The sequence below is a fragment of the Anser anser genome (assembly GCF_964211835.1).
Source record: "Anser anser genome assembly, chromosome: 1".
Taxonomy (NCBI): domain Eukaryota; kingdom Metazoa; phylum Chordata; class Aves; order Anseriformes; family Anatidae; genus Anser; species Anser anser.
In genome coordinates, this window is record NC_139720.1 from 812929 (window position 1) to 826727 (window position 13799).

The 13799-nt window shown below is 39.9% G+C and overlaps 1 protein-coding gene across 2 annotated transcripts in view; it reads right to left on the reverse strand.

The window, feature by feature from the left end:
• PPP6R2 (protein phosphatase 6 regulatory subunit 2) overlaps nt 1–13799 on the reverse strand; it is a 113327-nt gene that overhangs the window by 24353 nt on the left and 75175 nt on the right. For both annotated transcript variants that reach the window (XM_083835896.1, XM_083835897.1), the window contains 7 exons: nt 12370–12467; nt 9766–9823; nt 8183–8310; nt 7141–7316; nt 5421–5583; nt 4909–4997; nt 3515–3722 (listed from right to left, as the gene is read on the reverse strand). In XM_083835896.1, coding sequence (XP_083692022.1) covers nt 3515–3722; nt 4909–4997; nt 5421–5583; nt 7141–7316; nt 8183–8310; nt 9766–9823; nt 12370–12467 — 920 coding nt within the window. The remainder of the gene's footprint in view (nt 1–3514; nt 3723–4908; nt 4998–5420; nt 5584–7140; nt 7317–8182; nt 8311–9765; nt 9824–12369; nt 12468–13799) is intronic.

The window sequence follows — 13799 nt, forward strand, 5'->3', positions numbered from 1 at the left end:
GCAGTCAGCAAAGCTTCATTATGGTCATCCTGAACCGAGCGTGAACTTTCCTTTAAAATAGTAATAAAAAATTCCTATTTGCAGAAAAAGCTCACAAACAGGTGGAACGGCAGAAGCTCAAGGACACACGATGCATGGAACGAGTGAACACATTTGCATTTTCACATTTCATTAACGGATACGCTGACTGTGCGCATGCTTTCACAAGGGACTACACACAACCTCCGATTCAGTTTTTCAGCATATTATTTCTAGATCTGCTGTATCTGATTGTGAAAAGATGAGCTTTCCCAATGGTCCAACAGCTCTTTTTTCCAGCCCAGTATGAAGTAACTAACGGGAGCGACTACTTGTCAGGTGGATGTTTGGAACCCTGAGCACGTCACCATCATACATACCCTCTGACTGCAGGTCTAAATACTCTGAGCAATACCCACAGCAAGAGAGAAAGGCGGCAAGAGAGGCAGAAACAGAAGAAAGCAAAGAAAGGAAGAAAAAGAAAACAGTAAAGATTGCTGAAAAAACAGACAAATGAGTTAACTTTGCAACCTTATATTCGGCTGGGGTTCCTTCCAGGAGAATATGCGGGGACATTCAGAAGGCTCATTCAAAGGGAACAGTCACTGAATACCACGTTTCCCACACAAAATTCAGATCAACATATAAAAACTAGAAGATTCAATACACCATAAAAAGCATACTTCTCAAGCCCAACACACAAATTGTGAGATTTAGCAGTACTGGAAGCTCTTTAGTGAGGGAAATTCTACCAAACTACTTACTTTTCACAAGAAACTACCATGTGAATTAGATCTGGGAAGCTAGCTAAATACATCTGAAACATCTTCTTTATATGTGATTTTTAAGCTATTACCAATTTTATTGGCTACCTTAAGCAGAACCTGCCATGAGGGACGTTTTTACCAGGCCAGGCAAGGAGAAATCATTAACTATCTGGAGTTTTATGTTCGGGGTGGTGTGGGCAGGCAGAAAGGATCAGCAAATAACATCATGAGCATGGAGCGCATTTAGAGGCAGGTACTGGAACATCTGGAGCTTTCATGACCCTGGTGACCACAGAAACTACAGAGTCTTTACGGAGCTCCAAGGAATATTAAAGATCTTCACTGTACTGATTTCAGTAGTGGGAAAAGAATAGAGAGGGGGGAAAAAAAGGAGAACAACCTGTTTCTACAGGAACAGGAATGTGCTTTGTTACAAGCTGAGTACTTCTGGGGAAAAGAAAAATAACCATGTTTTAATTACATGCTTAAAAACAGATTTAGTCACTCAAATTTGAAACCTTACACCAAAAAGACTTGCCAAAGCCAAAGCAGGTGGTGGGACCTAGAACTTGCTGCATCCAATACCGGAGCTGTGGGAGCACAAGGCTGTAACGATACTGATCCACATTTGGAATTTTGCTTCTAGAAAGCCATCAAGAACCATGTATTCAATCTAGAATATTCTTAAATGTTTAGTATAGTTAATTTACTTGGAATCATTAGGGAACACGGTAAGAAATAAGTATATTCTCTACTGGCCATTTGAGTTTACCTACACCTGCTCCAGCAGAAGACAGATTGGTTTGGGGGAGTTGTGGATATCAGAAGTTTCCACTATCGTCACTGGTCAATACAGCAATTCATACACTGTAAGAAACTCGTCTACTAAACAGATCTGGAGCAGCTGAAATCACAATCTATGCAACAGGTTTCTGTCTTCCCACAGCTTCTATTTTTGTTTTTGGCTGTGGTTATAGTTGTGGAAAGCTACAGACACCTTTAAAGTGGAGACTGTGGTTATTCGAGTATTTACTTTCTTTGCCAAAATGGAATTACTTTTGTAGAACTGCAATCATGCAAAACCAAGCACGTTCTGGAAGCCTTGTACTTATTGACAGTGCTCGAGATATATACGCATATTTAGAGACAAAAACGTTCGTAATTGCACTGCTTGAAACAGCAGATATAGCCTACAACAGCTAGCTAGCCAAATTAAAAAAAAAAATCCCTATCCCTGCTAGGCAATAAATGAAAGACCATGCCAAATAAGATTTACACTGCTACTGAGAATCAAGACAGATAGCTACATGTGTAAAACAACTCTACTCAAACACGCCATGTATTCAGAGAGGAAAAACATCTGGAGCACAGAATTTGTTTTAGACACAAATGCCAGTGGATTTAATTACATACAATAAAAACTGAAAACTGGAAAAGGAGAGGCTGCCTCTAGCACAGCAAGCAGCATTCTTATTTTTCTCATTTTTCATTTTTTGTGAAGCCAGTCTGCTTGGCCATGCCATCCCTATGCATACAAACCAACTCCATTTATCAAAATAGCTCTTCAGATGCAACCACTGTAAGCAAAGAAATCTCTGGAATCTCACTCATTTCAAGAATGAAGAGTCAAAGGCCATTTGAAGCGGATATCAAAAATTAAAAAACGGTCTAGTTATTAAAGTTAAATTCAAAGTTGCTTAAACCTTTGGTTTACTTCCTCAAATAATTTTACTTAGTTCTGTAATCCCACTTGTTTGCTGAGCCACTGGTTTTTAGCTCCCAGCAGCTATTTGCTGGAGTGTGTAGACACATCAGGCAACTTGAGTTGAATATCTAAAAAAGTCGCATAACCACAACATCATAAAAACTACGTCTCTCTTCCTGAGTTATATGCATAAAATACAGGAACTCCAGCTGGCTAAATCGTACCCCAACCTATCACAGAATCACAGAGTGGTTGAGGTTGGAAGGGACCTCCTGAGACCATCTAGCCCAACCGCCCTGCCCAAGCAGGGTCACCTAGAGCATGTTACACAGGCTATATATCTGTAAGGAATATGAAGAAAAAAACAAACAAGTGTATTAAAATTGGGTAATGTTTCTTGCCATGCCAAAGTGAACTAGGTGCCTACTCTTTTCAAAAGCAACTTCCACTCTCAGATCATTAGAGCAGGCTGGAGTTGAGCACATGCAATTCCAACCAAATTGTTGCCCAAAAAACTAATCTCAGGAACTGACATATCTTCTGGGGACATTTTGCATTATTTATCTTTTATTGTTTATCATGTACTACTTAGAGAATGAGGGAAAAATGACAGCTTGAGGCATTTAAATCTTCCCCCTGCAAAACAGCACACTGATTCCACGTCAGACCTTGTACTACCCATCATCTGAGGCTTTGCAAGACTCCTCTCTGCAATCTGATCTATGCATCCCTGCCACCAGGCCAGGCCTAAACTTCTTGGGCAGCAAGACAGACAGATGGGAGATGCTTCTGTGACATGGCTCGGTGGCTAAAATGAGCCACACACGTTTCTTAAAATAAGCCTGTTTTAAGCATTTTATTAGAACAGAATGCCTGGGACAAGAAAGCTGTAAGCCATCATCACACAGGACTTTGGGAACCATGGGGTCTACACAGGAAAAAGCAATGCATTAATCCCTGGCAACACAAGGGGCTAAAACAGAGGGCAGAGCTCTACCCCACCCCAAGGCGATTCCTTTCGCACCTGGTGAAAACTGCCTTCTCATTTTTAGCATCCACGGTCAGCTTGATGGTTTCCTGGCCTGAGCCTGTGCTGATGGTTTCCGTGACCACATCGGCTTTGTCGTCCTCCTCGTCGCTGTCCGAGCCGCCGGAGGAGCTGCTGTCCGAGGCCACGAGCGGCGCCTTCCTCGTAACGCAGACGTTCCAAACGCAGGGCGAGGCAGCGCTGACTGAGAAAAGCAAACAGCTCGCGTTGCACAACGAACACAACCTCAGGAACCACGCCGCAGCACGACCCCGCCGACTACCGTGATGCAAACAGAGCGCTCACAGCTACTGCGAGTTTTGAGACAAGGGTTTCTGTGCAGATCCTGCACTGACAGCACACAACATTATTTTTGTAAGGAAAAAAGACAACAGACATCAGTGTTCTCCATCGAGAAAGTCCTGCCACCTCATGTCTGAGTTCAGTACACACTGCAGAGCAGACTACTTTCTTCACTTGTTGCAAGCACACAAAAGGTGATGACTGAGAGGAGGATTAGGGCAGTCCTTGGGACCCCAGCTGACTGCAGCTTAGCCCTGAGAAGTCGTTACTGGAACGTTTAGGTATCTATTCTTTCTGAAGTGTTCACTGGTTTTAATGCCACAAGCACCCTGGCAAGGACTTTCCTCTAAGGAAAGAGGAAAAGAAGTGCTGCAGTCTCAGAAAGTGTTTTTCTTCCCCAGGTTGGTATCATATGTTCACTTAGCTTGATTTCACAGTGTCTGGCTGATGAGCACTATCTGGGTAGATTTAAAAATGTGCATGCACAAAGCAGTCATCGCCTGCTATCTGAGCTCTGCTGAACTGAATCTTGAATTCAGCTGGAAGAGTACACCAGAAAACACACGCAGCAGAGAAGTGCACTGTGCTATCCATTCCAGTATCATCCACCTCTCCGTTGTAACCACAGACAAAACCTTGGTTTAGTTCCATCAAGGTTCTTCAAGAATTTTATTTCTCCTTCCTCAGAAGGGATGAGGGAAAGAAATCAAGCTGAAGTTAACCAACGGACCTGGCACAATTACCAGTAAGATAACTTAGGGTATCCTTCTGTTTTTTGGTAACTTTATAATCGAGTACCCAGTTAAAAATGGGATTTTTCAATAGTTTACAAATGAATTGTCTCTGTGACATCAACTCTTCCTAACTTAAACTTCATCTTTTACTTGTTGAATAGTATTATCCCCCAAAATATTCAGGGTTCTGAGTTATTATTTTCATAGACTGATCTCTGTACAAAAGAGAGCTGTCAAGTAAGGTAAGGCAGACAGCAGGGGAGGGAAGCTCTCCCCGGTAGACTCAGTATGCCATGCAGTTATTTCAAACAGCTTAAATAATACATTGTTTTGCCTTGTAACATTCTCACTTACAATTCTTGTCCTGACTCTGCTTCGGGTTTCCATCTGAATCGTTGCTTTCTGTGTCCACAGGAGAACTGCATCGTGGACCTGATTCTGAGCTAAAGTAAGGAAAACAAACCTTGAGAATGAAGTACAGACATCCTGGTTGTGCTTCTAAGTATCCCTGAAAGAAGGGCTTAGAATGAGAACACTGCTCTTTTCTTACATAAATACTTAGAACTTTTTAAAAACTTCATTTACTGTTTTCGTAGTCTCAGTGTAGCAGCAGTTACAGCACACGCAGTATTGCTGCATCATAATACATGCGTGCTAACACCAGTTAGAAGCACTAGAAGGCAAAGGGAAAGATGATGCCCTGAGCCAGAATACTCACACAATATGAAAAAACAAAAGGGACAGCAAAGGGAAAGGAAGGGGGAGGAAAAAAAAGATCATAATCATTGTATTTCCTCAAAACATATTTACAGTATTTCTTTATTCAGAAGTTATAAAGAAATTGAAAGAATTTATGCCTCTTTTACCAACAGAAAGGCTGGAAGTCTGTAAACTTTGCCCATCCTTTCTCCTCTGGCGTGGTGTTCTCTGGGGCTGCTGAATCCCATACACTTGATCCAACATCCATGGCAACACAGGGGGCAGGGGGCTTTGAGTTCACGGGCTCAAACACAGCTGTCCATCCAGACCCTGCGCACACAAAACAACCCACTGGGATTCAGCTGAATTTTCAGGATCTTCAGCCATCCTAAAAGTATTCCAAAGTGATTTGGATCACTCCAACGAGATCCCAGAGACAAATGAAAAAAGTGACCACCCAACGGCACTCCTTCAACACCTTCAGGAAGCTGTCTGTCTCACAGGTTACAGACAATTAGCTCCCAAATCCCTTTTCTGATAAATATTAATGTTATCCACAAGAGAGAAGCATCAATTAAGAAAAATGACTTTATGAATTTCTTCATTCTTTGTACTGGTGCTTTCCAAATGAATTCTGTGCAAATACCTTCGTTTCTTGTCAAAACCTAAGTGGCAAGATTTTCAATTATTTCAATCACTAACTGTTTAATTTTGGAATTACAGGTAGGGAATTGATACGTGGATTAAAACGTTTAATATCACAGAGTGATCTCGAGTAAAATTAAGAATACGATATTGTTTTTAAGATCCCAGTCTACTCTATATTCATTAGAGTATCTTTTATTTCTACAGATGATAATTTTTGAATAAGCATTTTTCGTTATCTGTTCTTAAGAAAAAGAACAGATTGCGGAGGAATGTCATGCAAACTGATCTGCGTGTAACAAAATTCAGAGAGGGAGAGATCCATCAAACCTACACTCGCTCAAAATTTGAGCCAAAATTTGAACCAAAGTCTCTGAATGGGTAGCTACGCTGATGTACACGAGCCACAGGGCTGCCATTTGTGTCATTCATACTGGTTCCTTCTAATAAGAACGGAAAATATCTGATACTAGTAAATGGCTGCAGAAAGCTGATTACAGGAACAAAAATGGATTATAGTTACTAATACAAAGATATCATCTAGAAACATAAACATTCTTTAAACAGAAAAGGTTTGCACCAACAGCAGGTACTGCACCACAGGCAGAGAACAAAGAACTTCTGGGAAAACATTTGTGTCCCTTTACTTCTGTTGACTGAATTTGTTCTGCTGACAACACTGTGTGCCTCATGAAGTTACACAGCATCACTTGCTTCATGGCATGCGAAAAATCTATCTACCTACAGTCTTCCACGAGGCACTCTAAGAATGGTTTTCCAACATGCAAACTAAAACTAGAAGAGCAATTAGGCAGAAAAGGAAGATACATGGGGTGTGGAGATACTCAGCAAGGCTCTGCATAAAACTCTTCTAATATAACGTAAAGAGGACATGCTCCTCTACTAATACTTTATTCACTGGTTTTCACACTACAATACCTAATAGTATTATTGCTCCTGTACCTTTGTGGTTGTCCCAGCATAACTGACGCAGCACACTGCTACTCTGAAGAAGTTGGACAGGACTCAATCTCACTAATGTTTTAAAGGCAAAAAATGAAGACTGAAATTCACACTTCTCATCTATGCAGGCGGAATTACAGAACAGCCACAGAAACGAGGCAGTCTGCAAAGTGCTGTTCCACAGAGATGATTACAGATCTCATATGAGATGATATAAATCTCATCCCATTTTTCAAACAGGATTTTTCAAATGGGATGACGCTGTTTTAAACTCTTTACCTTCAGAAGAGTCTGAATCTTTCTGCTCAGAAGCATTATTCTTGTTGCTGTTTGCTGAGGAAGGAGGCACCTGCTGTTCTGTTTCCTCCTCTTCTTCCGAGTCCACACTACCGTCATGATCTCCATTCTCAAGATCACTTTTTGATGAACTCTCTGAGGTCTGAGATGCTCCAAACCTGTATCACAGAACTCCGAATTAGAAAAACCCTTACATCATCCAGTTCATCTTTCACCTGCTTCCTCCCTGCCCCAGGCAGAAAGCAGAAACTGTCAAGTGATAGTGGGCGCTTCTTAAGATATTTCCACTAAAGACTCTAAGGGCTTTGCTTGTCAAAATGCATCTGCAGAGTTGTAATCAGAAATAAGTTGCAGCGACATATTTGGGCTGGAGACTGATATGAACAGACAAAACAGTAGCAAATGAGAGGAATACTGGTTTGGTATCAATTGTGTGTATTAGCAAGACAACCCATTTTTTAGTGCTAGGCAAACAGACATCAAGGTCTTGACCACTTTTTCTGTCTCATTTGATTATATTTTCAGACTTACAATTACAGAAGTGACTTTATTTAATAACTGTCTATATAAAAGAATTTAAAATTTGTAAATGATTTGCAATGCCAGAGATGCACCATGGGACGTCACTCATTGTCATGCAAAACATTATTTTTCTTCATTTGGCATTTTGAAAAAGAATATTCTGTCTATTATCCTCAGTCTTACAATGCTTTCAACATTGTCCCAACATGAGGAAGGAGTAAGTTCTAAGTATTTCAAACTGAGTTTTTATTTTTATTTTTTTTAAATCTTTGACAGTGGAATCACTAATTAGGTGCTTCTGTCATCGCATTCCCTCAAATTTTATCTTTTCACATTCAAATCATCAGCTCTTTTTTTCAGAAGTGCAGCATGTAAAGCACTGTTTTATGCCAGAAAAAGGCTTCAGAGCACATAAATAATAAACATCTAAGCATGTACTTAACTGAAACGTACAGTTTCATAGCATTTGGAAAAAAAAATTGATCTTTCATTTTCACCTTACCGTGTTCTTGATTTAACTTGGGTTGCATAGCTTATCTCCTTCTCTTCCCAGATATCTTCTTCCTCCTCATTATCATCAAATTGTTGGATTCGTTCATTGCAGCAGGCTTCAAAGAGGGAAGCATTGGGCTGAAACAGTATTATAAAGAAGTCAAATTCCACTCACTCTTTGGAGACAGAAACAAGAACTTAGATTATAAGCAAGTCCATAAACCAGCATTTGTACACAACTAGTACCATGAAGGTGTTTGTGCTTATTTCCTTTTACATCCCAAGCTGTGTAACAAGCAATGCTCAGATGTGCAAGAGTAATAATAGCACAGTACACTCAGAAGCAGCAAGCCCTTGATACATCAAGAAAGGAACAGAACAGTCTCACCCTACAACACTTCCAAAGGAGGAGGAACTCCTGCATGTTGCTTCATAGCTGTTCTATTATATGAATCCCTTTGCATCCCTCACAGTGGTAGGGATATAAAGTCACTGTAGTATGAGGGCTGGAAAGAATTTCCTTAAGAACAGATTCACAAACTGACCACCGTGGAACTTAGAGATTAAAGCAATGCAATCTGTCCCACTCGGGCTAAAAATCCACAGTGCAATTTGTTTCAGTGAGTGCATTCTTCTTGACAGAATTACAGGGAAGTTCTACGTATGATGATACTTAACTCATGCACACACACACCCCCTTCAAAGCATATAACCTTCCGTTCTGGAAATGGCAGTTTTTTAGACACTGGTAAAGTGAGGTTTCCCTGTAAATATACAAATGATCTGCCCATTTGAGCTTTCTGGGATCTCTGAATTAAGGGATAGACTAAACGCTGTCTTCCAGACGGTGCACAGTCCAAATCAACAGCTGCATTAGAATTCCATCACACACACAAACTGTCTACTAAGGAAAAAAAAACACACAAAAAAACAAGCTAAGATAAGCCTCTCAATAACAACTGGTGGCTGCAGACTTAGCTGGCAATTTCATGAAGAAATCAAACTTTTTGTATCTATAGAGCACTGCCTACAGCAGCCAGAAGGGGGAAGAAAAACTCTTCATACTACTGTTTAAGTGAAAAAGAAAGTATGTTAAGACCAAGAAAACCCAAGTGTTAGTATTGACTAAAACAAGCTTCAGTCAGGACAGATGAGCCTCGAATCACCTCTTTTAAGCCACTACCCAGCTTCTTCAGTAAGTATTGATTTTGGTCAATAAAATGCAAAAGGCAAGAAACATCACGGCAATATTTAGACCTGTAAGAAAGCCAATTCCCCATTTGCATCTTTTCTTAATTGGTGTATGGAAAGATTATCAAAGTGAAAATAGGGACAACAGAATCACACTGCAGAGAGAGAAAGATTCCTCCAATGTAAAGAGTGCTACTTTTGGAGATCCTCATCAACATAGGGAAATTCTACAAGGGTGCATTTAACGCCCCGAGTTCCTTAACCGGACTCAGCTACCAGGGCACCTTTTACCAAAACAACCTAACAGTTATTTTAATTTCAAAATAACAACAGCTGATTCGAGCATGAACTAACTTGCCAGAATTCATCCTGTTAAATAAATATCCCAAAATACCCACTTACACTGTCATCATCTGCATCTATATTGAAGTTTATCTCTGCAATCCTGTCAAAAGGAGCACTGCAAAAAGAAGGGAAAGAAGCTTCAGTGACGGCATGGAGTAACAAACAGCACTTTTGCAGCCCCAGCACAAGACCAGGAGACAGCTAACCACAGAGAGACTTCATATAACCACTCGCTGCCTTCTGTGTTTGTTCCCTCAATATTCACCGCTGTGTTAAATGCAATAGTTTCCTTTCCTGAGATAAAATATTATTTATTTTTGAATATTTGAAAAAAATGTATGATATTCATTCCTAGGTCTAATTCAATACCTGAGTGGAACCTTTGGCATTATCTCGCTGATAAGGTATGTAGAGTTTTCATGGCTACCACAGCAATGTCTGCCTGTTATTTTGCAGCTCTTATGCTACTTATGCAGTGTAAAGGCCATCTTCAGATTTTTCACTGAACCTCTCCAGCTGAATCAAAGTTTATACAAAAAGAAAAAAAAAACACAAAAACAACAACTGAAGTCATAGATACTTAAAAATAGAAGAAGCCGCATCCAACTGCTCTGGATTCCTGTACTACATTCACCAAGAATTTCATTAGGTTCCTCAGAATGAGGCAAGACCCAGATTTGGGACTGAATCCTGCATGGTGGGCATTACTAAGACAAGTACACTGCAAAAAATCATTAAATAACCCAATTTCCGATCTGGACCTGTGTGTGTATTGTAAGAACGGCAGAGGGTGCTACAGGTCAAAAAACTCCAACCAACCAGCACAATTTGGGCCCATGCAATATTTTTTCGCTGTATCTAGTTATCTCTATGTTCGGACAGTGTTATTTTCCTTTAAAGAAGACTGATTAGTAAAAACCATTGTTGTGCAAATCACCAGGACACGGAAGCATGATCAATACTTCTTAAAATATTAATGTTAACTGTCAAAGTTTTCAACAGCTGGAAAACAAATGATGCAGAGCACCATTCTCAGAAGGCTCAATACCAGAAGTTTTGTAGTATCTTCTCCTTTCCAACTGCAAATACGGAGAAGTCTAGCACATCTGTTACAGTCTTCGTTCAGTTTCATGTTCTATATGTACATGAGTTTCCTTCAGCAGCTATTCATATAATTTAACCCTTCCTTTCCACTTACACACAAGTTCATTATTTGCTGTTGTCTGGTAAGATTTTTTATTTTTAATGTACAGAACTAAGTAATCCATAGTCAAAGAAATCTCTCGTTCTAGTCTGGAACTTATTAGACTTATTAAACATCTTGACATTTACAATGCTCAGAAAGGAAAGATAGACTCTAAAGCCTTCCTCCACATCAGAATTACAGCTTCCAACTGTTTGGCAAACACAATGATGGAGTTCCTGAGACTGTAATGACCTCAGACTCTCAGAGCTAACAAAAATGGAAGGCCATCAGGACAAGCTACTTGGATTCATGCTTGAAAGCAACTCTGTAGCAGCTAAACTATTTCTACATTGTCGTTTTATTTAAGGTATTTCACAGAGCACAGTAGTTGCTAAAAATAAGGTCTTTGCAGGACCAGCAAAAGAATCCTCAATAAAACAAATCTGGATTAGCCACAGAGCAATAAGGCATGCCCAGAGCGTTCTGTGCTAAAAGCTTCCTGCTTCAGTCAGAATTCCAGGACACCAGGATCCTACAGATTTTGCACAGCAGACCCCAACATTTGCTGGCCTGTGAGTATCAACCCTCAGGACGTTAAGTACGGCAGGTACTACCACCTACTCCCTCACTGTCACCTTGGACAAACGCTTCTTGTGATTGAAACAAACACTGCCATGAGATGAAAGAGAATGGAAAAAGCTGAGAAGCTGAATGCTATGCTGGGTATCCTCCTGGAGCACTATTCTGCCAATAAATGTAATACTAAATGGTTACAGCTCTCCAGTATGGACAATCAGGATAATTACAGTCCCAGTAACTTCCTTAGCTTGGATTTTTAAGGTGAGAAGACAAGTTGCAGTTTTAATTGTGTTACAGCAGTTCTTCTATAAAAGTAGCACCACTTTTAAACACTGAATTCAGCAAGTCATGTAGCACTAAATCCACCTGTATCTACCTTCTATTAACAATCACTTGTTCCTGCCTTATCTATATTTCCATATTCATACGTGAAAAAACGGTTAATTTTTCTGTGGACTTTTATCAGAATACCATTCTTTTACTCCTACTTTCAATAGACTTAATGCCACTCGCAAATATCTGTATAATTCCCTAGAGTTAGCTCTAATGCTTTGCTTTTTGTGCAGCTAAATTTATTCTAGAATGTGGCCGGGTAATAATTGCATGCTTTATTAAAGTGTTACTCATCAAAATGAAGAAATATTTTTCCTTGGTTCTACAACTGACATTGTAGATCAGAAAAAAAAAAATCTATAAAAATCTATAAAGATATACAAAAAGAGCCACTGTGAATAAAATGTCAGATGTTTCCGGGCCATTGATCAGTCTTCTGTTTGTTTCAAACCAAAGAAGGTATACAGTGAGCTTCATTTTAAAACCTGAACCACAAGAAGAAAGCTTAGATGCAAAGAGGCTTAAATGCTCAACAGAAGCCTCTTGAAGTTTTATAAACTTACTTTATATTATCATCCTGGTCTGCAAACTCCTCATCGTTAAAGCCAAACTGATCCACGAAGTTAGCTGTCATCTGCTGGATCTGGTACTCAGAGAAGGCCTGAGCAATGGAACCCAAAAAGAGCTGTCAGATAGCTGTCCAGGGATACTCAGTTAACCTGGCTGAAAACACGTTTTCTATGAAAGCATTAAAATAACAGCAAACTGATGATCTTTGAGAAATCACCTATTCCAATCCCCTTTCTCAAAGCAAGACCAAACAAACTTCTACAAGTCCTGGACAGATGCTTCTCTGATCTGCTCTTCACTTCTTCCAAAGAGTTATGATTTTTTTTCTAGGAAATCATTTGTTGGCTTCATTATTCTATGTGTTACACATAGAATAGTGTACTGGTTTTTATTCATTTGTTTGTTTTCCCCTGATGAACATGAAATTTACCTTGCAGCAACTTAAACCCATAATGGACATCGAGAAGGTATTTCTGGTTTCCCACAGCAGCTTGGGTCCTCCGTTCTTCAGCCTGCATGCAGGATAATTGCCCACATATTCTTTTGGTCACACCCTTGCCTACTCATCCATGTCTCATTCTCTATGTATGTAAAGGATTGATTCTGCCTCTGAACAGAATCTTATGCTTGCTCTTATGCATTGTATATTTCTGTCAGATCACTCCTCCTATTTGGAGGATAATTCTGAATACTTGTGGTTGGCCCACTACAGCTACAGCTAAGAAATTCACACAGATCCTCTCAGCAGGACTTTGCCATGACTCCACCACAGGTGATGTGAAGTACCCATGTTCCTGTCTGAGGAGTTCTGCCAGCTCCTGTCAATATTTTTATTAATACTTCTCACAATAACAGACAAATTTTTCACAAAAGCAATGCAATTTCCCTTCTTTAATGAGCATTATAAATATCAGCGCAGGAAAAGAAAAGCATTTGTAACATCAGTGTAACCAGTTGCAGTATTCGGACAAAAGACTAACTGTAAACTTTTTCAGCTCTTTTTAACCCTTAACTAGATTTCAGATTGAACATGTTGAATCTTCTATTTTCTGTTAATGTTCTTCATGTTTTTAGCGTCAAAAATGGTGGGGAGGAGATTGCCTAAATTCTTCATCCTGAAAAGCAGCTTCCAAATACTTGATGACCCTTCACCAAATTTTGAGGAACCTGATGTCTTTGCTAAATCCCTTTGATTTCCTTCATTCCTCCTTAAGTTGAGGCTTTTTACTGCTCTTACTGCTACTGTTTAATGATCTTTACCTGCTAACATTCTAGTACGGCTCTTCCAATCTTTAATTGAAGTCTGCATAGCTCAAGAGGAAGCAGAACCCCTCTACCAGCTCCAATTCTAATGCAGGTGGGTGATGCAAACTACCTTGTTGGCTGGGAACTACACCGCTATGCCACAGTTCGTCTCCTGCAT